This window comes from Pan troglodytes, chromosome 3 (assembly GCF_028858775.2).
Source record: "Pan troglodytes isolate AG18354 chromosome 3, NHGRI_mPanTro3-v2.0_pri, whole genome shotgun sequence".
NCBI classification, from domain to species: Eukaryota; Metazoa; Chordata; class Mammalia; order Primates; family Hominidae; genus Pan; species Pan troglodytes.
Window position 1 is genome coordinate 25610177 of NC_072401.2, and position 25885 is coordinate 25636061.

At 37.2% G+C, this 25885-nt stretch overlaps 1 protein-coding gene and 1 long non-coding RNA gene across 8 annotated transcripts in view; one reads left to right on the forward strand and one right to left on the reverse strand.

Moving 5' to 3' along the window:
- The window catches only part of SEPSECS (Sep (O-phosphoserine) tRNA:Sec (selenocysteine) tRNA synthase), a 53304-nt gene extending 37327 nt beyond the window's left edge, over window positions 1-15977 (reverse strand). For 2 of the 7 annotated variants that reach the window (XR_001716799.3, XR_001716801.3), the window contains exons 1-8: window positions 15663-15888; window positions 14361-14515; window positions 12266-12384; window positions 11448-11606; window positions 10420-10573; window positions 7358-7460; window positions 401-530; window positions 171-262 (exon numbers count right to left, since the gene is read on the reverse strand). Coding sequence is in view for 3 of the 7 variants with exons in the window: in XM_054682812.2 (XP_054538787.1) it covers window positions 171-262; window positions 401-530; window positions 7358-7460; window positions 10420-10573; window positions 11448-11606; window positions 12266-12384; window positions 14361-14515; window positions 14918-15172; window positions 15663-15776 (1281 nt within the window). In the remaining 4 variants the exon portion in view is untranslated. Of the gene's footprint in view, window positions 1-170; window positions 263-400; window positions 531-7357; window positions 7461-10419; window positions 10574-11447; window positions 11607-12265; window positions 12385-14360; window positions 14516-14917; window positions 15173-15245; window positions 15310-15662 lie in introns of those variants that run through there. The other 5 variants (XR_010156495.1, XM_063809433.1, XM_054682812.2 and 2 more) reach the window with 5 other exon arrangements.
- Window positions 15978-15980: 3 nt separating this feature from the next.
- Window positions 15981-25885, forward strand: part of LOC129143705 (uncharacterized) — a 38019-nt gene continuing 28114 nt past the window's right edge. The window contains exon 1 of the long non-coding RNA XR_008547465.2: window positions 15981-16157. This is a non-coding gene — a long non-coding RNA (uncharacterized LOC129143705). The remainder of the gene's footprint in view (window positions 16158-25885) is intronic.

The window sequence follows — 25885 nt, forward strand, 5'->3', positions numbered from 1 at the left end:
ACAAAAAGTAATAGGAAACCACCTATGGTGGTTCCAGATCTGAATAAATACTGTCGGACCATACTAGATGTCTCCCTCCCAATGCAAGAAACCAATAGGCAGAAAACACCAATGATTTGGAGCACAGTTCTAGTCAAGAATGTTATTCGACACCTAAAGGGAAAGCTTACCTTTCTTTCTTTTAGTAGCTTCTTATAGCCATTTGATCCAAGTGACAATAAAGTAATAAGGACATCTAAAGAAGGTGAAGCTGAAGCTCTTCCTGAAATAAGAAGGATAAGTTACATTAAGACTGTGGTGGGGGGGTAGCTTTGGAAATTAAGATTTACTACAATAGCCTATGTACAAATGGATTTTTGTTTGTTAGCTACTTTTTCTGAAAAGCAACTTATTTATTTACCTGGATACATCTTGCTGATTTCCTGAATGAAGGAATCATTAAAGCCAGCAATTATAGCACCACCTACTGGAACCATAAAATTTTTGTCCAAGCTCTGAACAAAAGCATCTATTCTACCAACTCGAGCCCCCTGGAATCAATATGATATTACATATTAGTTGCTAGGAAAACAGACAACTGCTATTAACAAACAAATACCACAACAAAAAATTGTAACTATTTGAGTTAATTAATATATTAGCCTGATTTAACCATTTTACAATATATACATGCATCAAAACATCAAATTGTACACTGTAAATATATACAATTTTTGTCAACTCTACCTTAGAATAAAAATAAACACCATTAAAACAATGCATGGAAAAAACTGAAAAATTTTATTTTTATTTTATTTGGTTGTAATAGTGCCAAGAAAATGTTTTTAAGTATTAAACCAAAATTTTTAATGGTGCCCCTTATATGTGCAACTTTAAGTTTACAACCTGCTTTCACACATAAATCATTTAATCTTCATAACAACTCTGTGAGGCAAGCACGGTTTCAGTATCAGCTCAGGTGGGAACTTTAATGAAACAAAGCTTTACACCTTAAAATTTGATAAGAAAGAATGGATTCATCCCATGCCTCTCATCTGTGCTCCTTTTTTTGACAACAAATGTCTACAATGGGTCCTATAACTATTAAGTGGTTTTAAACATCCTCTGTGAGTTCGAGGGTGGCCACCATAACCTAATGGACTATAGCCATCCGAGTTGCCAAACAGTTAATTATACATGTGCCTCTCTTTAATGCTTGGACAATCTACTACCTGTATGACCATTTTAAGCACTCAGATAAAAAACAAATGCAAAGTTTTACTTTTAACATCACTTAATGGAAGTTTTATTTGTATACTCTTGGCAATTCTAGAAGCAATGTTTCTACATAACTCATGCTCCCTAATATTATAAACTTAGATTTCATTCCACTGCAAATGAACTTCCAGTGAAAATCTAATATTCTGGTGAAAAATTGAATACTTACCTACTAGAAATGTAAAACTAAGTTCGGTCCTCATCCAACTTTCTGTCTAATGTGCTTCAATTTTCTCCTCTTAAAAATAGAGATACTATCTAAATTACAACTAACATAGTCTTTTTCTTTATCTGTAGCCACAGATTTTCAATCTGTATTCACAATCTGTATTCCTATTAATATTATAACCATATTTGACCTTCATTTTCACACCTTGCTATCTGAGGGAGAATAGAAGGAGCAGATAGCTGGCCTAATCTCAGAGTCCAGATCCAGGCAACAGGTGGAAGCAGCCGAAGCAGGGAAGAGGAGCAGCTGCTCTGGAGGCCATTATACAACTGTTCAAATCTTAACCTTCCTCTTCCTCTTCTTTCTAATTTCCTAATAAACCATGATCAGAGAAAATCTCACCATATCACAGGAAAATAGAGAGATGCATATAAGACTAACAGAATAAAAAAAAAACTGGAAAACATGCGAAGTAGCAGCATATAAAGATAAGTGGAACAGTCAGAGTTGCCTTTGTATTAACATTTTAGTACTGTCCAAGGCCTGCTGAGAGAAACAGGAACCTAAACTGGAAGCAGAAGTACTAGAGGAATCAATGCACCAGACTTTGCTAGAACCCTTCCATCACTAAAACACAGAAAGCATTTAAAAGGCAGCACATTCTGTGGCAAGAAAACAAACAGGCTAGACCCAATCTCAGAAATGGTACAAGACCCCCTTTTTTCAGCTACATCTAAGTCATCAGTATATGCTCTAAAATCCACTCTCAAAATACATCTGAATAAAAGCATTTATTACCACCTTCACAACTACCACCCTGGCCAAAGCCACCAACAAATCTCATATGGGTTGCTGCAACAGCCTTCCACTCTTGCCTCCCTACAGTCTATTTCCCACATAGCATGTCACTCTTTCCTGCTTGAAATCCTTCCATGGCCAATGATCATACCAAAAACAAAATCCCAAACCCTTAACGCACCTCAAAGCTCTACAACCACTGTTCACCTTGTTCATTATGGTTCAGCCATAATGGCCTCCTTGCTATTTCTCACATATTCCAAGCACGCTCCTGCCTCAGAGTCTTGGCTGTTAGCTTCTGTCTGGAATCTCTCTCTCTAGAGAGCTGCAAAGCTTCCTCCTGCATCATTCAGAGCTCCACTCACATGTACTTCTTGAAGAGTGCTTCCTAGATCACTCCATCTAATGATATCCATCCTCCCCAAATACCAGAGCATTTATCCAAGACTTGTCATACTCAAGGTTTACTCTCTGCTTTCCCACAAAAAATAGAATGCTCTATGAGGGTTAAAGATTTTGTCGGATTCACTATTGCATCTCCAGCTCCTACCCTGGTGCCTGGTACACAAGCAGGAACCCAGAAAGTATTTGTTGAATGAAGTGACAATTGGGTTTGTGAATAAACAGTAGTAATACCTACTTCTCTCAAATTCTTAACAGGCAAAGTTGCTGCTTCCCACACTTTTGGAACTTTACAATCCATTGTGACTCAAAATAATCAGTCTTATATGTATATTTTTGTGACTCTACTATATCCCTCTCCATTAATCTATCCTAACATCCATAATTCATGAATCTCTTAAATTCGTCATTTTAGTAAATATAAACAGAAATATAGGTTACTCAAAACTAACTTCCCCTGGAGGTGGGGTTATGTGCATACAGAACACTCTATATGCTCAGCCTTAAGTCATTCTGGGGTCTCATCTTAAAAACAAAAAAGTTAAAAACATAATGTTAAAACAATAAAAATAAAAAAATTTTATTTATACTTTTCTTCATTGATTGATTATTGCAATATTATTTTCTCAAGAAAAGACTTACAGTATTAGTATTTTAGTACTTTGCTTTTTAACAGAAAAATGGGACTTTGGAGTCGCACTGAACTAGATGGGCTATTTTGTAGCTACAGGACCTTAGGCAAGTCACTTAATCCCACTTATTTTATTTCCCCATGTGCAGAATGGGAATAAGAAGTACACCTTAAATTGTCAGGATTCAGCTGATAACTTTAAAAGCCTAGTAGAGGGCCAGGCACGGTGGCTCACACCTGTAATCCCAGCACTTTGGGAGGCCAAGGCGGGTGGATCACGAGGTCAGGAGATTGAGACCATCCTGGCTAACACGGTGAAACCCCGTCTCTACTAAAAAATACAAAAAATTAGCCAGGCATGGTGGTGGGCGCCTGTAGTCCCAGCTACTCGGGAGGCTGAGGCAGGAGAATGGCGTGAACCTGGGAGGCGGAGCTTGCAGTGAGCCAAGATCGCGCCACTGCACTCCAGCCTGGGCGACAGAGCGAGATTCCGTATCAAAAAAAAAAAAAAAAAAAAGCCTAGTAGGATGCCTGACACATGGAGAGTGTGTAGTAAATGGTATATATTAACAATAAGGACTATTGAGATGAATTAAGGCTAACTTTAATTTTTTAGAATGTCATGAAACAGCAACCTGCACTCAACAAGACTCAAGTATTCATTTGATTTAAATCAATAGTGCCACAACCTCTTTTGGTGAAGGCCAATTTGGGAAAAATAGAATGTTTATATATTTGCTTTTTTTGTTTTAAAGAAATGTCCATTTTAATAAGTTCTAATGTTCAACAGCACAGTACAGTGACTATAGTTAACAACAATGTATTGTATATTTCAAAATACCTAGAAGAGAGGATGTGAAATGTTCCCAACACAAAAAGATATAATAAATGCCACATAATGGATAGCCTAAGTACTCTGACTTAATCATCCCACAATCTGTACATGTATCAAAATATCATATGCACTCCATAAACATACCCAGATATTAGGTATCAAAGAAATTTTTTAACAAATGTCAACTTTAGAAGGTAATACATTATCTGCAACAATATCTGCATTTAAAAGTTTATTCATCCACCTTATAGTTTTATTTTTTGGTTAAAATTTTAGTAAAACCACCTCCCAAATGGAGAGAGGTAATGACAAAGCAGAGTATTAGGGATGTGCAACCCCAAGAGCACCTTTCTTATTGTATTCTGGGGCTTTTATTTTTTTTTTGGCGGAGTCTCGCTCTGTCACCCAGGCTGAGTGCAGTGGGGCTATCTCGGCTCACTGCAAGCTCCGCCTCCTGGGTTCATGCCATTCTCCTGCCTCAGCCTCCTGAGTAGCTGGGACTACAAGTACACACCACCACACCCAGAGAATTTTTTTTTTAATTTTAGTTTTGTAGAGATGGAGTCTTGCTTTGTTGCCCAGGGAGGTCTCAAACTCCTGGCTTCAAGTGATCCACAAGCTTCAGCCTTCCAAAGTGCTGGAATTACAGAGGGGAGCCACCACACCCAGCCTCTCTTAGTTTTAACCTCTTCAAGTGCACCACCAAATTTTCTAGTATTTAAAAATATGTTGTATCATTAAAATGATCATTATGAAAACTTTATAGCATCTGAAGGGTACAGAAATATAACACTAAAAAAATTAAATGTACACAATGAATATAACTATGTAAAAACAATATGCATATAAAAAGAGAAAAAGCAAATACATAAATTGTTAAGGGTATTTGTTAGGGTAATAGCATTATGAGTGATCTTCTACTCCTTCCTCATTTTCCTAAACTTTTAGTAATACTGATGGTATTTGACTTTTAAAAGGAGAGAAGCTGCTAAAAATTATACAGAAGAAGAGCAAGAGGGAAAGGGAAAGGAGGAATAAAAATCAATCACTGAAATAAAATGTTTTTCAAGATTTCCAGTGTAGAAAATTGTACACCCTTCCTCTATGACCATACAAATTAGATATAACCTAGTCTACAATAAGTGAAGAAGCCTTAAAAAGTTAAGGAATAGCAAAAAGAAATACCAAGGAAATGGTAAACAGTCTTTCTCTAAAGGTTTTAAGAAATCCCAACACACCATGCCTACAACCCACTCCACCTCTGGACTTGCTACATAAATTAATCCATTTCCTTATTGGTTTAAGCCAACTTGAGTTGGGTGCCTGTTACTTGCTGCCAATGACATCCTAACTGATACAAAGTTGAGTAAAGAAATTAAGCAAATCAGTGATTACTATTTCATATAAACCACATTTATGTAAAAGATGATATTAGTATACTAAAAATAATATAAAAGACAAAAAATGTACTAGATAGTATCTATTGTGCTTCAGAGCATTTACCATATTGGAGCAAGACACAGGTAATCTGTGAATAACTTATGCCCACATAACACAAATCACATGTATGTCAAAACTGTATGTGTATATTAACATCATTATGCACACAAACTATGTAGTCCATACCATACATGCATAAATACAATACTTTATTTATTCACTGACTGTTCAGTAACCAGTTATTAATTGTCCATTATGTACCAGATATTGTCTTAAGTACTGAGGGCACAGCAGCGAACAAAACAAAGTTCTACCCCAACAGAACCTTAATTCTAATTACTGTCAATAACAAACATTATATCAAATGGTGATAAGTGTTCTGGAGAAAAATAGCAAGGAGCCATCAATTTTAAGAAACATCATTATTTTATATGTCACTACGTAAAAAAAAACACTGCCTATTAACATTGTAAGACACCACTGATTATTAAGACATCACAATTTCAGATGTCAAAATGTAGAACATAGCATCTTAAAATCAATGAACATGGTAAAAAAGCAAAAAGAAGGATAGAAAATGCTAGCAAGGGCTGGGCGCAGTGGCTCACATCTGCAATCCCAGCACTTTGTGGGGCCGAGGTGGGAGGCTGGCTTGAGCCTAGGAGTTTGAGACCAGTCTGGGCCGCATGACAAAACCCTATTTCTAGAAAAAATACAAAAAGTTGGCTGGGTGTGGTGGCACACACCTGTGGTCCCAGCTACCCGGGAGGCTGAGGTAGGAGGATCACTTGAGCGTGGGAAGTTGAGGCTGCAGTGAACTCCAACCTGGACAACAGAGTGAGACCCTATCTCAAAAAAATAAAAAACTAGAAAACGCTAGCAAGGAAGGGGGAGGTGTTAGATAGGGTTTGACATGTATGTCAAAACTGAGTATGTATATTAACATCATTATGCACACAAACTATATAGCCTGTATCATACATGTATAAATAAACACAATATTTCATTTATTCACTCACTTTGTTCAGTAACCGGTTTATTGATTGTCAATAATAACAATCATTGACAGAGTTTCTGAGGAAGTCTCACTGACCTAAAGAAAGCTACGCAACTCTCTAGAAGAGCAATCCAGCAAGTGGGATGAGCAAGAGCAAAGGCCTGGAAGTGCAGGCACGTGACAAAATGGAAAAAAAGTAAGGCAGCAAGGGTGGTTGGAGCACAGCAGGCAAAAGGAAAGCAGTAGAAAATGAAATCAGCAAATCAGCAAAGGCCTGAATACACAAAGCCTTGTAGGCCATAGTTCTTATTATAAGTCACATGGGAAACAAAGACATATTTTCAAAATTAGAACCTAAAACAAATGACCAGGATCTAGCTGATGCTTAAAAAAAAAAATACAAAAACCTGCCAATTCCACAGCTATATACTAGCATGTTTATAAATGAAGTCACTTCTAGTCTAAGATAATAAGGTACAATAATTCCTTAAATATAGACTAAATCATATTTTTTAAATGGTATAATCCAGTATATTAGAAAAATGAAAATCCAGGTAATGAAACAGTCTCAGAAAGTTAAAAGCTAAACTACTAAAGTATTTCTATGTTGATTCTAGCCTACCAAAGCTATCAGTCCAATTATCACCACAGTATCAAAGAATAATGACTTTTATTGAGAGATTATCAGATGTAAGTTCCTAACACAACCTGAAGCAGATGGTCATAAATAACTGTTTTACTATATCAGATTGTAAGAAAAAGTAATAATCCTATAATATGTTAAAATGAATTTTTCCTTGACATACATATCATTTTAAACTCTCTTACCTGCTGAATGAGATGCATACACTTTGAAGACTGCACTCCATAAGCATTATTAACTATATGTGGAATGTCATAATTAGCACAAATCACAGCCAGTTCTTCTAATCTATAAACATAGATATTCAATAGAAAGACATACTCACACTGTGTTTTATAAATGATAGTGCAGAAAGTTTTTAAAAAATTTAATAGTTATCCTTAATATACACCAAAGGAAAAAAACGACAAACACTGAAATTTCTATTGCAGTATTTTGACATGTAATTCAGCAGCTTGGAAATACATAGCAAGCTCTTTCGAATAAACCTAAAAAGGCTTTTAAATTAATGTTATCAATATACAAAAAAAATACAAAAATTTATGTAGATGATAAATCATTTTAAAATTAAAAATTCCCTAAACAGAAAGCCAGAAGATTATTTATAATGACCCCTCACAAGATGGTATGCTCTTTTTTTCCACTTTTGGTTGCTTACCATACTGAAGCTAGTATCTGCAAAATAATTAGCATATCTGGAATCTTAAGAAATCTCACATTAAACATCTCATAAAATAAAAAATGCATTCTCAAATAGACTTTAATGTATTAAAAAATACAGAACATTAAAATGTGTCATTACCAAAATAACTAACATTTTCCAACAACTTGGATACTGAGGAATCTTCCAAATAGCTACTGGTTTTAAATCCACCCTTATCTACTCTTACTTTTTCATTTTACACCTCTCATATTAATCTAATTTGAGAGTCTAACTTTATGCAAAGTAAGGTAATAAATTTCAGTGACAGCATAATAAATAGATGTTCTTTCACAAAGCCAAATACTTCTTGTGACTGAGCTCATCTTTAATAGAAATGTCTTCATGCTATGAAACTAAAACTAAATCCTATGTTTTAGTAAAATTATTAAAAGTTTTCTTTCTAAAAGTATAAAGAATTTGAAAGCATTTTTATACAAGTAAAGTCCTTTTTGACAGGATATACTACAAATATATAGTTTGAATTACCGATTTACGCATAATACATGTCCTATTTCTAGTAGATGTCATTAATATATTTTTAACTGTAAGTAGGAATACCATTATGTTCATCTGTTACAAGTTTTCTTTTTTTTGTCCAGTTTGCCTCAGACCAAAAACAAGTTATCAATTTGCTTGCTTGAAGTCTTATGAATTAAAAACTCATTTTATCATTCATTTTCACAAACCCTACAAATTGATATAGACATCCTTTTTGTTACTTCAAACTAATCAGATGATGTTTTTAACAAAATAGACCTCTGGGATACACAGAAGTATTTTCTTCATAAAATAAAAGGCACTTTCATATGTGTGTGTTCTAATGAAAATATTCCTTAATAAAGAATTTCTTTGAAAATAAGGCTCCATAACATTAAGCTCTATTTTTAAAAGAAAAAAAATAACTTGTGAGTAGTTTTAAATAATCTGAATTACCTAAATCTGTTAATGGTTAGGGTGTGTTAAAAAAAAAAAAAAAGTATTAAATGAAAGGAGAAGCAGAAAAAATATTTTTCATATGTATCAAATTGTTTTCTAACTTAGAAGCCAATTTAAGGTGTTTATCAGTTAGAAGAAATAATACCCTTCTTTTTTGCAACATTTCCCTTAAGTGAATTTCCTCCACAATAGTTTTTGTCTGATTAACTAATAAAAACAAAATGTATACTGTATCCAAAAAATTAAAAGGAATGAAGCCGATGTAAAAAAAAAAAAAAAACAACAAAATGTGGTTTTAAAATGTAATAAAGTCAGAAATTCAAACATTACTGTGCATCACCCTTTTCCTAAACTTCGCTCTTACTCAGAAATATTCATTACACAACAGTGACAAATGAGAATTTTTCTGACTGATAAAAATCTTCATTAAATTTTTTCTAAAGGAGATAATACAGGTAAAACACTTAACACTGTGCCAGGCATACCGTAAACATTCAAAAGACGTTAGTCAAAATGAAACGAAAGCAAAGTATCCACAAGGATAAATAATCCAACTAATACAAATATCCATATGCTGTTTTTCAAAATGTGATTTCTATCACATTAAAAATTTTATAGCTATCAAAACCATCAACAAAGAACAATGCTTATTTAATATTTCAATACAAATTTGAAAGCTGATTGGTAAGTAATGAATAAACCACAAAGCATATGAAAAGTAATCTTAAAATAGAGTTCACAGGCTCATGAATGTAGCAAGGTAAATTTTTAAGAGCATAGTTAAAAAACTGTCTCTTACAATCTGCCTGTAAGATAACAAAAGCCAACATAGAATTCATTATTGCCAAATAATGTAATTCCATGAATTAAAACCAAAGTATAATTTGATGCTACAAGAAAAGCCCAAAGTCAATATAGTGCTTACAAATTATTACCACTTCCATTCAAAATGTTAAAATGAAACCAAAAAAATTGTAGAAATCTGTAGAAAAAAACAGAAACCTGTATTACTAGACATGAGCCTATTACATTTTCAGAATAAAAATGTGTGGCTATCCTTTAGAAGAGTAAACCTTTGCTTTTTCTTTCCTTTTTGCTTTTATTTTCTTAAATATTTGTATTATTCTCAAAACGCAGACAATGACAACCACTATGCACACCTAAGGTATAATCTGAGTTAATCTTCCAATTACAGAAATTTGAAAGTAAACAATCCTAATTTTTTTAAATTTATTAATACTGATAGCAATGAAAAGAAGTAAACCCAACATTTAGCTTAGAAAAGAAACTTCTATTAAATAATAAGAAAAAACATGCTAAGAGATCAGAAACAGGACAAAGAGCAAGAAAACAGAGACGGTCTGCATCGACTCAGGTGATAAAGGGAGCTCCCCACCCTGTACTAGTTGTTTTTCCTTGTTATATTTCAAATGGTTGGTTTCCCAAGCTGTTAATGCTATTTCTCCACAAGGTCAATCTATTCTCTTAGAACAGACCATTCACCTATTTATTGTGAAGTGTTATTTAAGCATATTTGAGAATTAGTATATTATATTTTATTTAAAAGACTGATAAACAGCTAAAGGACAATATTCACAAATCATTTACCTATCAGGCACCCTTGGAGCAAAACAGGATGTAGTAGAATGAATACACAGAATGCAATCAGGCCCAAGTTCCTGGACTTTAGCCTCCACTGCTTTCAGGTCTGTACGCAGCTCGTCACCTTCCAAAACATTTTCTATCACCACAGGCTCAAAACCTAACCAAATCAACCAGAAAACAAAATGTTAGTGTGAACTAAAATAAGGGAAGATCCTGAAACTCTAGGAAGCATGCTATTCTACACAAGAACTCTTAATATTTATTTTGGTAGATTAACCTTCCTCTGGTAATAAATACACGGCTCAGTACTGGTATTAGTCAAAATAATGTGAGGGACTACTACACAATTTTAGGACCATAAGTCTATTTAACACTTGGATATGACAAGAATGAATTCTGGAAAGTAAGGAAAACAAATGTTAAATAGATATCTATAGAAGTAATAACATAGACACTGATGACAAAAAGGATCACTTTAATCCAGTTCAGTTTCAATCCACAGAAAAATAAGTCGACTCATTCTCTGGTGATATTTCTGTTTTATTTTAAAGTTCACTTTATTTCAGAGATGGACATAAATAATAATACAATTCACTCAGTGAAACAAATCACAATCATCTACTTAATGTTTTACCTCTAAAGAAAAACATAATAAATTTCAGTAGCCTAAGGATCACTGATCCATCTCATAGCCTACAAAAGCCTCCTATGAAAACAAAATGTATACTGTAAATTTTGCATAAAAATTGTTTTCACATTTTCAATTAAAACAGTACACTTAACTAGTATATAAGCAAAGGTCCCCCAACAAATAATAATTATGGAACCATAGATATTTAGGTATCCATAAACTTAAAAGTTGCATAGAGTAATACAAACATTAAATTTTGTTACATATATTTTACAATTTTTTCTTTTAAAAAAGCAATAGGGAAGAGAGTTAGTTTATTTTTCATTTATCTATCTTTATATAAGAAATCTGAATTTCATAATTATGATGTTTAAAACATTATGTATGACACTTCTCTTACCTGCAGTGATCATGGATTTAAAGCAGGACTTCTGGTCTATTCGTGGCCATATAATATACTTTGCCTTTGGTCTTTTGTGTCGTAATGTTAAGAAACACAGAGTTAGACTCATACCAGTTGCCATAGGAACTACAAAGCAGTTGGCTACTGTATGGACACCTACAAATAAGAAGCAAAACAGAAATCTGTTATCCCACTAAGCACCCAGCATCCTTCTTGAGGAAATAATATATTTCATATATAAAATAGTAAGAGTCGTAGCCCTAGTGCTTCTGTTTCTGTACTCGCTCTTGGGAAGCTCAATGCCAAATTCAACTTCAGGGCTTATGGCTCTGATTTTCTATCTTATTCTAAAGACTTTTTATTTAAAAAAAAAAAAAGTCTTTTCGGCCGGGCGCGGTGGCTCATGCCTGTAATCCCAGCATTTTGGGAGGCCAAGGCGGGCGGATCACGAGGTCAGGAGATCGAGACTATCCTGGCTAACACGGTGAGACCCCCGTCTCTACTAAAAATACAAAAAAAAAATTAGCCAGGCGTGGCGGTGGGCGCCTGTAGTCCCAGCTGCTCGGGAGGCTGAGGCAGGAGAATGGCGTGAACCCGGGAGACGGAGCTTGCAGTGAGCCGAGATCGCGCCACTGCATTCCAGCCTGGGCGACAGAGCTAGATTCCGTCTCAAAAAAAAAAAAAAAAAAAAAGAAGAAGTCTTTTCAAAAGCCACTCATACTCTTTTTGGAAAGGGGCAATAATAAATGAAATGAGTCAGTGGTGTGTGTGTGTGTCCAGACAGCCAAAAGCATTATGATTAAGACAGTACATACCAGCCAGCTTTATAATGTCCAGGACCAAAGAATTGGTAATTTTGTTCAAAAGGCTAGAGCCTGCAGCTTTTGGTTGCACAGCAGAAATATCACCGGATCGTCCAATGCCATGAATGAACCTAAGCAAAAAATGGGCCAAAAACTGGACAAATACATTCAGCATTCCGAGTAATACAATGTACAAATATGCAAATATAATAACCAAAAAAACACCAGGAGCAATATTTGGCTGTTACAGATATATGTCACAAACTATTAATGATGTGGAACTCTCCTACTTAAATTGAAATAACTTCATCAATTATGCTGTGATAGCTAGTTTCCAAAGACGGCCACCATCAGTTCTTTTTCTCCCTATGCCCACATGCTACTCCCACACCAAGAGATGGAGTCTACTTCCTCTCCACTTGAATCTGGGCTGAATTTAGTAACTTGCTTGGCCAGGAAGAATCTAGCAGAAGTGACTGTGTGAAATTTTCATGCTAGGCAAACCTTCAGATGACTAAACTCTCAGCCAGTATCTGACTGCAACTACATGACAGACCCAAAGCAATACTCACCCTGCTGAGCCCAGTTATTCCAAAAAGCTATGAGAGGTAACAATAAATGTTTTAAGCCACTTAATTTTAGGGTGGTTTGTTCTGTAGCAATAGAAAACTAGAATACATGAAACATTAAATTATCTTTTTTTTTTTTTTTCTTTTTGAGACGGAGTCTCGCTCTGTCGCCCAGGCTGGAGTGCAGTGGCGCGATCTTGGTTCATTGCAAGCTCCACCTCCCAGGTTCCCGCCATTCTCCTGCCTCAGCCTCCCGTGTAGCTGGGACTACAGGCGCCCGCCACCACGCCCGGCTAATTTTTTTGTATTTTTAGTAGAGACGGGGTTTCACCATGTTAGCCAGGATGGTGTGGATCTCCTGACCTCGTGATCCGCCCGCCTTGGCCTCCCAAAGTGCTGAGATTACCGGCGTGAGCCACCGTGCCCGGCCAAATTATCTTTTTTCTTTACTTTTCCCCTAATTCCACACTGGGCTAAGTTCCAATGATGGTTCAAATATTGCCTTAATTTTAAAAGAACTATATGCTCCTAGAAAATCAGTGTGCAAATCTCATTTTAAATTAGACGATATTATACATTGTTTAAAGATATCTCTCAATACTCTTTAAAATAAAAAACCCTTTCGTAATTTGAGTAATTTCTAATTGACAGTCAAATATATCAGAAATTCGGTATAGGGGGATTATCGAAGAATACTAGTGCTGTACTTCCTCACCACTGAAATCTCATGTACAAAACATTTCTTACATATATTATCAACCATGTTATCAGCAAACTGTTAACTGAAATTTTCATCCAAGTTAGGCATTATCATCAGTTTTGACTGCAGTGGTTTTTACTGAAATACAAATTCTACGATGCCCAGGAAATTTTCATTATAATGTAAAAGCATGGAAGACAGGAGTTTCATTTAAAAGAGTTTACATTTCACAGAAAGGTTAGTGGACAGAGCAATGAGTGATCATATTAACTACCAATTAACTACCAATTAAATCGTTATCAGAATTGATGAAAAGCTTTCTGCAATAATGCAAAAGAAAAAGGTCACTTAATAATCTAATACACCTTTCCTTGTATCTATTGCAACAGAGAGGTATTTATAAAATGGGATTCAGTTTAAACACAGTTTAAAACAAAATTTAAAGTTGATAACTATAAATCATTCTAAAAAAAAAACACTACCAATGTTAGAAAAGAAATATGGAAAGCTATAAACAACCTTAATGGATTTTGAACTCTTACAGCCAGATATGTTTATTAGGGTAACCGTTCCTAAGAAAACGTATAGCCTGTGTTAGTCACCCAGAACCTGACAGGGTAACCCCCACTTAGTTTTACTCTATTGTCTTTGAAAAGCATCTGCTGAGATAAAATTGTTTCCATCTCCCTGTTGCATTTGGCTTACATATCCATTAGAGCAGGGAAGAAGTGGTTTACAAACTGACATCTGATAATCTAATAAGATGAATACTGCTGCCATTATTTTGAACCAAAAATAAATAAACGATATATCTCCTGTACTACTTAAAAAAAGATACCTGTAATGACGACGAGCAACCAGTGCGGATGCCACTCTCCCTTCCCTTTCTCCCACACCACAATTGCCTAAGAAATTGTTGCTGTCCATGATTGCAAGTTCATGTAAAAAGAGTTCAAGTGTACTTTCATCCCAGCCATTCTCTGGACACTTGCCCTTAAAAAAAAAAAAAAAAAAACTTATGATTATATTTAATAAAACTACCGTTCTCTAGAATACTACAGGAATACATTTTGTCTTTTAAACGTGTATTTTGCCAAGCTCCTTGTTTTCTAAAATTCAGGCATAAATTCACCACTATATAGAGACCGCAAAGAGGCAAAACGTTTGTACATTTGATTACAATTATTTACAGATTTCGAGAAGTGATGATAAATGCATACAATGAGGTTTACTCAGATATTTAAATTTCCGTAAGTGAAACTAACTGAAAACCAATACACCACAACCCCAATGAAGATGCTTCAAACCAGGGCGTTACGATTGGGGCGGTGGGACGTGGAGAAGGGTGGTAGTTGTCAAACTTTAATGAAATTTTGGCCACGCGTTGTAGCTCACGCCTGTAATCCGAGCACTTTGGAAGGCCAAGAATGGCCGATCACTTGAAGTCAGGAGTTTGAGATCAGCCTGGCCAACATGGTGAAACCCCATCTCTACTAAAAATACAAACATTAACCGGGTGTGGTGGCGGGCGCCTGTAGTCCCAGCTACTCGGGAGGCTGAGGCAGGAGAATGGCGTGAACCCGGGAGGCGGAGGCTGCAGTGAGCCGAGATCGCGACACTGCATTCCAGCCTGGGCGAAAGAGCGAGACTCTGTTTCAAAAAAACAAAACACAACAAAACTTTTAATGAAATTAAAATACATGAACGCTGGCAGGAGGGAGACCTGTGAAGTTCCGCGGAAAGCTCGTGGTTCGAGTTAGCATACAGTCTACAAACACCATTATGTGTTCTGAGTCGTTGAGGGTGGTGAAAGATGGAGGTGCGAACTTTGCCCTTTCCGCGAATAAAAAAGTACACTGGGACTTTCCCTCACTTCCGCATCCCGAAGTTAGAAACAGCGGGACTCAAAACCCCGACCCCAACACCCCCTCCTAACAACACCATTTGGCTTTCACTGGCTTTGGCAAGGCTGAGAAGGCACAGACCGCAGTCGATCAGCTAGGGCAAGCCAAGCTGAGACAGACTTGGGACTAGTCTCAAGCAGCAAAGAGCTGCCGGTGAGGCAGCACCAGCGGGGACGCCCGGCGGAGCCAGAGCCCCGGGGTCGCGGCGGCTGGGGAGGGGACCGACAGCTCGGTACCTTCTCCAGAAGCAGCCGTATGAGGTGCTCATGCGAGCGGCGGGCCTCACAGCCCTGCCGCACGTAAGCCGGCGACACCAGCCGCTCTCCCGCCGCGAAGCTCTCGCGGTTCATGACAGCGGTGGCGACAGTGGCGAATAAGCGGGAGCACTAGCTCCACACGCCAGACACACGACGGAACCGGAATGCAACTCGCCGCCTGGACGGTACGGCAGCGCCTTGGGACAAAAAAAAACAAACAAACAAAAAAAAAAAAAACACTTGTCGTTCGTGCACATGCGCAGACCTTCTCAGATGGCGCTCCAGGAGGAAGTTGGCGTATTTGAGCATGCGCGAGGGAGTCCGCGCTTTTCGCTGACTTCAGGCAAAGGAGGGACTGAAATTAGCCCCGCCCCGCTGCGGCTGATTCGTCTAGTTAAACCCTGGTGTTCCTGATACGAACTTCAGGAGAGGATTTTGCACTTGTGCAGACCGGGCGAGCAAAGTAAGAAGCAGGTACGTGGGTTTTTCCAAGTTCTGTGTTTCAGTCCTGTTGGATGGTTGAGATCTGTGCAGAGTCTGTGCTTCCGCCTTATTCAAACTGTCAGACGCCAGAACCTTCGATCTTTACTTTGATACATTTCCACACTTACTACTGCCTCACAACCCCATAGGAAATAGCAGTGCCCCACTCCTTTTCCCCTTGACACTACTGTTTAGCCATAGCACTTACCACTCACCACGTGACATGCCAGACGTTTGTTTATACACACACACACACACCCATACCCACGAATGTAAACTCTCTAACCTAACGGCAGGGCCTCGGTTTTTGCTGCGGTGCCCCCTTCCCCCGGGCACCTAAAACAGTGCCCAGAATAAAGTAGGGCCTAAAAAAAAAGTTGATATTGAATTAATGAATTAGTTTGACCATTCTGAAACTATCCCCAAGAACATTTTGTAAAATTGATTAAGGAGGGGAAAAAAATCCAACTAGGCTTACAGCTGCTGTTATTCAGCCAGCCTGCCGTGTGGCCGACTTTCTTGTAGCTGGTTGCTACTTACTACCCCATGAGAATGTGGCCCTTGTCACAAGAGTCTTCATTCTTTTTCTGCTCTATAGATAAAATCTAGAGATTATGAGAAGATAAGCTTTCTGTTTGCATTGCTTCTTTAGGTCCCGCATACCAACAAAACTAAGGATGCCAGCTTGTCTGGAAGGCCCAATAAAAAGCTGATTCATGGAGGAATGAAATTGTCACATCCTAATGATTTCATCTCCCTTACCCCAACGAATCGGTAACCCCAAATTTTCCAGCCCCTCACCCTCCACAAATCCCCTTAAAAACCTTTGCCTAGAACCCCTTGATGAAATGGATTGAAGCTTGAGAACTCTTCCTGTTTCCTGGCTTGTAACTTGTGATTATTAAAACTCTTTCTCTGCTGCAAGCCTGCTGTCGGAATATTGGTCTGTTTCTGCACAGCCGGCATAGGAACCTGGCAGTGCTGTAACAGTTCAACAACTTAGAGGTTCACTGCTGGAGATCCCTGCCTCCAGTTTCCTTACAATCTTCATCTTATGTGAGCCTACAGTAATTCCTGACATTGCTTTCACCTGGTGGTTTGTCCATTTGCACTGATTCACACCCACTTGCAAGAGCTGATTGTTAAATGTTCAGTGATTTTGTGAGCTAGTTTTCAAATACAGCCACTCAAAAATTATATTACAAGCAAAAGTAAAAATACTCAAAATTTGTCACTTCCTAATTATTTTACATTTTACTATTATCTATGCTCTTCAGGTTATTTACATGCATTTTATCTATATGGTGGAAATTCAATGTAATGTTATACTACTGCACATCTTCCAACTCCTCTTTTGATGATGTCACGTTGGCCATGGTGGGAGCATTTACACCATGGAAGTCAGTGAACACTGCTAATCAGGCCCTTACACTCCAACCCACTCCCCTAGAAGTCAGTTGTTCAACATGTACCAGCTCATCACTGTTTCTACTGCATGTTCCCATGGCATCCAGCTATTAATATAAATCAGTCTATTTACGGTATTTGTTGAATTGCATTTCAATTGTTAATTTTCTGTCTCAACTAGACTGTGAACTCCTGGTTCACAAGGGCTATACCAATATCTGTGTTCAAAGCACAGCACTAAATACATAATAGCTGTTTGATAAATATTTGTTGAATGACATAGAGCATTTAACTACTTTAAACAGAAAGGTAAACCACAAAACAACAAGAATTTAGCGTACTTTCTAAAATGAGTATTTTTCAAACTTTTGGAAAGTTGAGTTCCTATTCTCAAAATGCAACTATTTTTGCAACTTCTTTGGAAAAGCCTTCAAAGCTGCTTTGTCAATCACATGCAAAATGTGCAAAAATCCCAAAATTAATGTCATTACTGAATGGACACGCCAGGTTTTTGAGCCAGCTTCTTCTCTCACCTTATTCACCACCTTACTTCAGAAAAATGTTTGTCTGTTTCCAAAAATTAGTCATTGTCAAGATATGCATTCATTAAAGGTATTCAAAAGATACCAGCTTTGGAAGCAATTTCAAGAGAAGTATTCTAAAATTACTTTCATCCATTCACTCATCCAACAAATATTTATCCATATGCCCATTTTACAGATCAGGAAAGCAAAGCTCAAGAAGTTTGAGTAATGTATTTAAGGTTATACAATGAGTGACACTAGCAGAATTTAAACCTGTGTGTTCTGGACCTATTTTAAATGATGCTATCTATTAAAAATAGTATGTAATTATTATTTTAAAATAGTAGTTTGTAACTACTATTTTAAAATAGTATGTAATTACTATTTTTAATAATAGTATGTAATTACTATTTTTAATAGGGCAACATCAGAATAACCTCATGGTCTTTACAAGATGAAGCATCATTTAAAATAGGTCCAGAACACACAGGTTTAAATTCTGCTAGGGTCACTAGTTGTATAACCTTAAATACATTACTCAAACTTCCTGAGCTTTGCTTTCTTTATCTGTAAAATGGGGATATGGAAGAGGCAGTTATGATGATTAAATGAGAGGTAATTGCTCAATGACATCTTCCCCTAGATAGACTGACTATACAAATGGACAATGGCCAGATCATATGTGATAACAGAACTCTCACCTACAACCTCTCTAGCAACTAGCCTTCCAAACCACCACCTCTGCAGCAATCAGCCAAGAATGGTTAAGACTTGGGCAATGACTGCCAGCTTCCCTCTTTTATTACTCGCTTCTAACTTAAGACCAACCAGAGAAAGCTAAATATCCTCCTTAAATTACATAAGATGCCCTGTTTCTAGTTAGCCAACCTCTAGCTTCTCCTTGCCAACACCTCCAATCGGCACACCTGAATTCTTCCCTGTACCTGAATCTTTCACTATAAAGCTTTCCCACTCACCTGCCTGCCTTTGAGACTCTTGACAAATGTAAATGATGGTGACTGACTCCCTTCTCTAGCAAGCTCTGAATTTCCAGTTTTCCTGGAGACTTCACTGAGACATGGTCTGTGCTGTCCATGGCGGTGGACCTCAGCCTTTGGCCAGTTGTGGTGCCCACAGGGGCCCCTTGTGCCTTGTTGCTTATGGCTTGTCAAGTCCATGCCAACATGGTAAGTCAGTGCTGGCTTGGAACTCCTCCCTGTTTGCCTTGAGTTCCTAAGCTATTCATTTGAAGTTTGGTACTCAGATTTTGTTACTGGTTCCTATTTGCATCCTTAGTGGAATCAGGCAATTCCTTTTCGTCCTTTGTGCTGTCCTTCGTACTTCTGTTTTGTATTGTGCTATCTAAAAGTGTTCTTTTCCATAAGAAGGAGAATCATAGGGTAGAACATGGCCATGGGCCCTACAACCCTGTTGTTTAAGCCAGTTTCACAGACCGATGAGTTTGCAGTTCTCACCAGACTACATCCGTTTGGACAAATTTTGTTGTGGGTCACCAATAAAACTGGATGAAGTTCTCCCTTCATCTTGATTTTTTGTTCTGAGGGCTTGCTTTTGATCCAAAGAAAGAGGTCATTCTGATATTCTGCCTGCCAGGGGGCACAGATTGTTCGGTCTATGTTCAAAAGGGGCAAAAATCAGGCTGGGGGCTGAGACAGGATAAGCACGAGCATAACTTTCAACACCGTAGCCAGCGTTCATGGGGTACTCTAAGTCTAAATCCTCTCCACCAGGAAAAACTTCTACTTCTTATACATACTCTCATTACAGTCCTAATGCTTGTGCCTATCTCTCTAAGTGGCATAACTTCAGCAATGAGGAGTTGGGCCTTCAGTGGCCACTCTGGGAAACACTTGACTTGACAAAATTTTTTATTTGATGGGCAAGAAAAGAAAGGGAATTAAGATTTCTTAGGTTTGATGGGCAACAGTTTTTTAGTGGTACACAGAGGCCTCCAAAGGAAATTCTGATTCAAGAATTATTCCACTAAAAGATGCTTTGGCTAAAGCTAACAAGCAATTTGACATCTTAAGCAACAACAAACTAGACTCATTTCCTAGTAAATCTTCCCCTTTGTGTTGGCTCGCTATATCCAGATGTCCCTTTTATCCCTTAGCCTTCTGATAGCTCTCTTTCTTCACTTCCATCAACTCCCCCCTTCTCTTCCTCTTGTCCAGGACTCCTGCATTTTCCCAACAACTCTCCTAAAACTCTAAAATGTCAATTGCTTCTAAAGATCCCTCTCCCCTCAAAAGCCAGGTATGCAGGCAACTGCAGAATTTAAACTTTGCACCCAAGATGAATTAAGAGCAATAATCAAGAATTTCTCTACTTCCAAACAAGACCAGCAACTATTTATAGAAGAATTTAGGATTCATTTGAATGCATATGATTCAGGGTTACCTAACCTAAATATATCAATGTATACATATATTGGCCAGATCCTCAGGTGTTAAATCTTGGATTTAAAGAAGAGCTGATTGGACTGACATGAGAAGGGATCTGCAAGGATCGCTTTTTCCCCAATAAACTTAAGCGTCTGAAAAGAAAAAAAGCCCTGAAAAGTAGAACACAGCCTCCTAAAAGCAATATCCCAAACGTTTTCTATAAAAATCTGTTGTACCATAATTCAATAATGCAAACACAGACAAGATGAAACTATAGGAGATTTTCAGGATAGACTGTAATATACCTCCTGACAATATTCAGGAGTTAACAACGGTGCCAGTGTAACAGCAGCCCTTTCATCTTATTTTGTCAATGGAGTTAAATCCGAAACTAGAAGGCTAATTCAAAAGTAGAAATTAGCATGGAAAATAGCTCTTTACCTGAACTAAACACCTGTCAGAACATTTTGAAAGGGCTTTAGAATAAAAATGACACAAGGCCCAAAATAAACTATGGTCTTACAGATCAAACAGCTAGGTGGCCCTCTTCCCACCAGCCATTTTGACAAGGACACTTACAGATATTGTAAACCAGAAAAAAAGATTGTCCTATCTTATAAAAGAAAAACCAAGACAAAAAAAAAAAAAAAATCCCTCAATTCCAATCAATGAGAGTGCTCTCAGAAGAAGAAAAATGCTCCCAATATCCTGCCTTGCCCTTATCTCTCAAGTGAATTAACTATATAGATGATGGTATAGTCTGAATGTGTTCCCCAGAATCTATATGTTAGAAACTTAATCCCCAAGGCAAATGTGTTGGGGGATGGGGACTAATGGGAGATATTTAGGTCATGAGGATTCTACCTCAGGGATGAATTAATGCAATTATAAAAAGAACTTGCAGGAGTAAGTTCATTCTTTTTGCTCTTCTGCCATGTGAGGACACAACATTTGCCCCCACTTGCCCTTCCACCTTCTGCCATGTGAGTACCATAGCAAGAAGGCCCCCAACGGACACCAGATACCAGCGCCTTGATCTTGGACTTCCCAGCCTCCAGAACCATGAGAAATACATTTGCGTTCTTTATAAATTACCCAGTATTCTGTCATAGCAGCATAAATCAATGAACACAGATGGTCAATCTCATCAATTCCTGGTAGGTACGTCTGCTGCTCTTTCTGCATTAAACTTCACCACCTTTGCTGAGCCTCCTCCTCAGAGTAAGCATACACACAAGTGGTAGGTCTCTCAAATAACCCACAGATTTTTTTCTATCTCCCAGCCCTTAATTGTAACCCCTTGAGTGAAAACATCCCATCCTGGTCTGTGAAACTGCCCCTGCAAATTTAATAGCCTCCTCTTTGCAAATGGAATCATAATATTAAATGTGCAAGAGAGGAATTGTTTCTTAAAGTTCCAGAAGACTCATCTATTCATAATCCAGTTGTGCCTACTGTGGATATACCTTTGCCTCCTCCATTATATTTGATGGATACCCCCACATGAAGGTCTTCACACTGTACCTGACATTTTGTGGCCTTAAAAGTCCACAGACATAGAAAAAAATAACTGGAGTAGAAACTGAAGAGAAGATAGGTTGTACCAAACTGTTACCCAATCATCCCCAATATCCCTTGAAGACAGAGCAAAGGAAGATTTTAAAGCTACATTTGAAGGCCTTATCTCTAATGGTGTTTTCATACCCTGCACTAGCGTTTGTCACACTCTAGTCTTGCCAGTAAAGAAACCAAATGTGTGAGAATATCAATTTTGCAAGACCTCAGGATAATCAACAGATTTTTGTTCCTTGCTTCCCAGTAGTACCTAACTCAGATACCATCTTGGCATCAATTCTACCTGAAACCACTTGCTTCACTGTAGTGTATTTTTGCTCTGCCTTTTTATTTATTTATTTATTTATTTTGGATGTGCCTCTAGACCACTTCTAGGACAGTCAATACCTTTTAGCTTTCACCTGGAGAAGATAACAATATACCTGGACAATCATGGGTTTTATTGAAGCCCCCTCCTGTTTTTCCCAGTTCCTCAAACAGTTCTTAAAAGATCTGAATTTCTCTTGTGATTCAGTTCTGATATCATATGTAGATGATCTATTTTACTCAGAGAACAAGAAAACTTGTAAAAGTGTTCCATTTACTTGCTCTCAGCCTTAACAGAAAAGGAACAAAGTTTCAACAGAAACATTTCAAGTTTTCCAAAGTACAATCCATTATTTAGGACATGGTATGTCTAAGGAGGGAAAAACATTCTCTCATTAGGCAAAAGATTGTCCAAACTTATTTTAGACCTCTCACTAAATGACAGTTGATAGGACTTCTAGGTTTAACTAGATATTGCATACAAATTTTGTGAGATTGTGATATCCGTTTATGAATTGACCCAGACCTCAGGAAGAGACTTTTTCTTCTGGGAACCCAAACTTGGAATAGGCTTTCTGCAACCTGAAGAAAGTTCTTCAACAGCTTCTTTCACTGGTCATCTTTAACTACAAAAGTCCCTTTGGTCTATTTATGTATAAACTATATGGATAAGCCCTTGGGGTTTTAATTCAACTTGATGAGAACCATCAAAACTCATGACTTACTATATATAGTCTTACCTTTGATCTGGTTGCAAAGGCTTTCCTCTCTTATCTGTGTCGAAAGCTGCAATTCTGACCAACATGGCGAAACCCCATCTCTACTAAAAATACAAAAATTAGCTGGGTGTGGTGGTGGATGCCTGTGGTCCCAGCTACGTGGAAGGCTGAGGCAGGAGAATTGATTGAACCTGGGAGGCGGAGGTTGCAGTGAGCTGAGATGGCACCACTGCACTCCAGCCTGGGTGACAGAGCAAGACTCCATCTAAAATATATATATATTAAATAAATAAATAAGTGGGTGAATCTAGATTAATATTATCTATATAAAAATTACAATACAGTGTTGTAGGGTTTAAAATATGGAGAAAGAACATTATTGGCATTTATTTAAGTAGAGAGGAGGTAAAGAAAGTAAAGTGTTCTAAAGGCTTTCTAATCATAGAGTGGCTCATAGAGCTTATTAGAAGGCAGAATCTCAGAACTATCATTGAATCAGAATTTCTATTTTAACAAAATCCTCTATGATTCATATGCATATTAAGGTTTGGGAAGTATTGTTCCCAAAAGGTGTGTATCATCTGAAAAGGGAGTAAAAGAACCAATTGATATTAGATTTTTGCATATCTAGAATTTATTTTGTAGTCTCTATGGTAACCACTCAAGGAATGCTAAAAGACTGTATAATTTTCAAACACAGGGGGAAAGTGAAAAAGTAAAAAATAATCAGCTCAAAATAAAGCAAGGAAAGAAAGAAAAAGAAACAGAACAGGTTGAATACATAGAAACCAAATATAAGTAAGCAAAATATCCATATTAGAAGACAATGATTATCCGACTAGATTTTCAAAGACAAAAACAATTACATATACAAGATGATGTTTATATTTCCATGTAAATGTGTATAGCAATTTACAATTTATAGTTTTTCACATACGCTAAGGCTGAGAAACATTAAGACTAGGTTATTAATAACCTGAAGAGCAGTGGGTTGTCATATTAAGATCTTCTACAAAGTAACATACAAATCCCAGGATGATACCAATCTAGTAAATCACTTATACTCTTTAAAATGACCGGGTGCGGTGGCTCACACCTGTAATCCCAACACTTTGGGAGGCCGAGGTAGGTGGATCACATGAGGTCAGGAGTTCGAGACCAGCATGGCCCACATGGTGAAACCCTGTCTCTACTAAAAATACAAAAAATTATCCAGTTGTGGTGGTGGGCGCCTGTAATCTCAGCTACTCGGGAAGCTGGGGCAGGAGAATCACTTGAACCCCAGGAGGTGGAGGTTGCAGTGAGCCGAGATCACGCCATTGCACTCCAGGCTGGGCGACAAGAGCAAGACTGTTGTCTCAAAAAAAAAAAAGTCTTTAATAAAACCATGGGAAAAAAAAAATTTTATTACATACTGTTTTAACCAGGAATGTATCTAAAACAAAAGGCTACAGAAATATTGAAAATTGAAAGTAAAATAATGGAAAAAGATATTACATGCAAATACTAACAAAAAGAAAGCTAACATAAATTATTAATTTTAGACAAAGTAGACTTTAAGATAAATGACATTACTAACCATGAAAAATACTACATAATGATAAAAGGTTTAATTTACCATTATCAATTATTGTATGAGAAGATATAATAATTCTAAATTTGTATACACTTAATGATATCGTTCCAAAATACATAAAGCAAAAAATGAAAAATCTAAAAGGAAGAATAGACAAATCTGCAATCTTAGTGAAATTTTATGACACCTTTTAGAAACTGATAGAATATGTTAATGGAAAAAATTAGTAAAGATATAGAAATACCATGTTTAACAAACTTGACCTAATATACATTCCTAGAACACTGTACTCAATAACTGCAGAGTGAATATTCTTTTCAAGCTCATAGGGAATATGTACCAGAATAAACTATATGCTGATTCATAACATAAAACAAGTCACAACAAATTTCAAAGCAGTGAAATCATGCAAAGTACATCCTCTGACACAATGCACCTAAGCTAGAAATCAGTAACAAAAACAAGGCTTATTTAGAAATTAAGCAATATTCTAAATAATCCATACATCATAGAAAATGTTACAATAAAAATTATAAAATATTTTCAATGGAATGATAATGAAAATACCACACATCAAGGCATATGAGAGGCAGCCAAAATCATGCTTGTGGGAAACATAATTTTAAAAGCATGTAACAGAAAAGAAAAAAAAAAGCTAAACATTTATGAGTTAAGATTTTAATATCAAGAGTTGTAAAATAATGGAAAATATATACTGGGAAGTTTTTAAAAGAATGGAAAATAAACCTAAAGGAAATTAAAGAAAACAAATAATAAAGATAAGATCAGAAATTAGGAAATCTAAAATGTCTCAGTCCGTTAGAGCAAATCTCATGTCCCCCACTCCCCCTCTCCACTCCCCACCACCTAGTCCAGACTTCTGTCTGCTCCCCTTGGACAAATGCAGTGGCCTCTGCATCCTCTTTGCCATCATCCCCTCATTCCAGTCCACTCCTCACTGAGTCGTGAGAATTCGTTAAGTAGACATCTCCTTCCTCCCCTGCTTGGAACCCTTCAACCGTTCCCATCACACTGAGCATATGATCGCAACTCCTTTCCTTGACCTATAAGGCCCTGCAAGGTCTGGCCCCACTGATTTCAAGGATCAGCCTCCCTCTGGCCAGTGGGCTTCCACCCTGTGCACCTCCTTGCACACCGGAAATACACCAGCCTTTTCTTTTCCCACCTCACACCTTCCCACATGCTG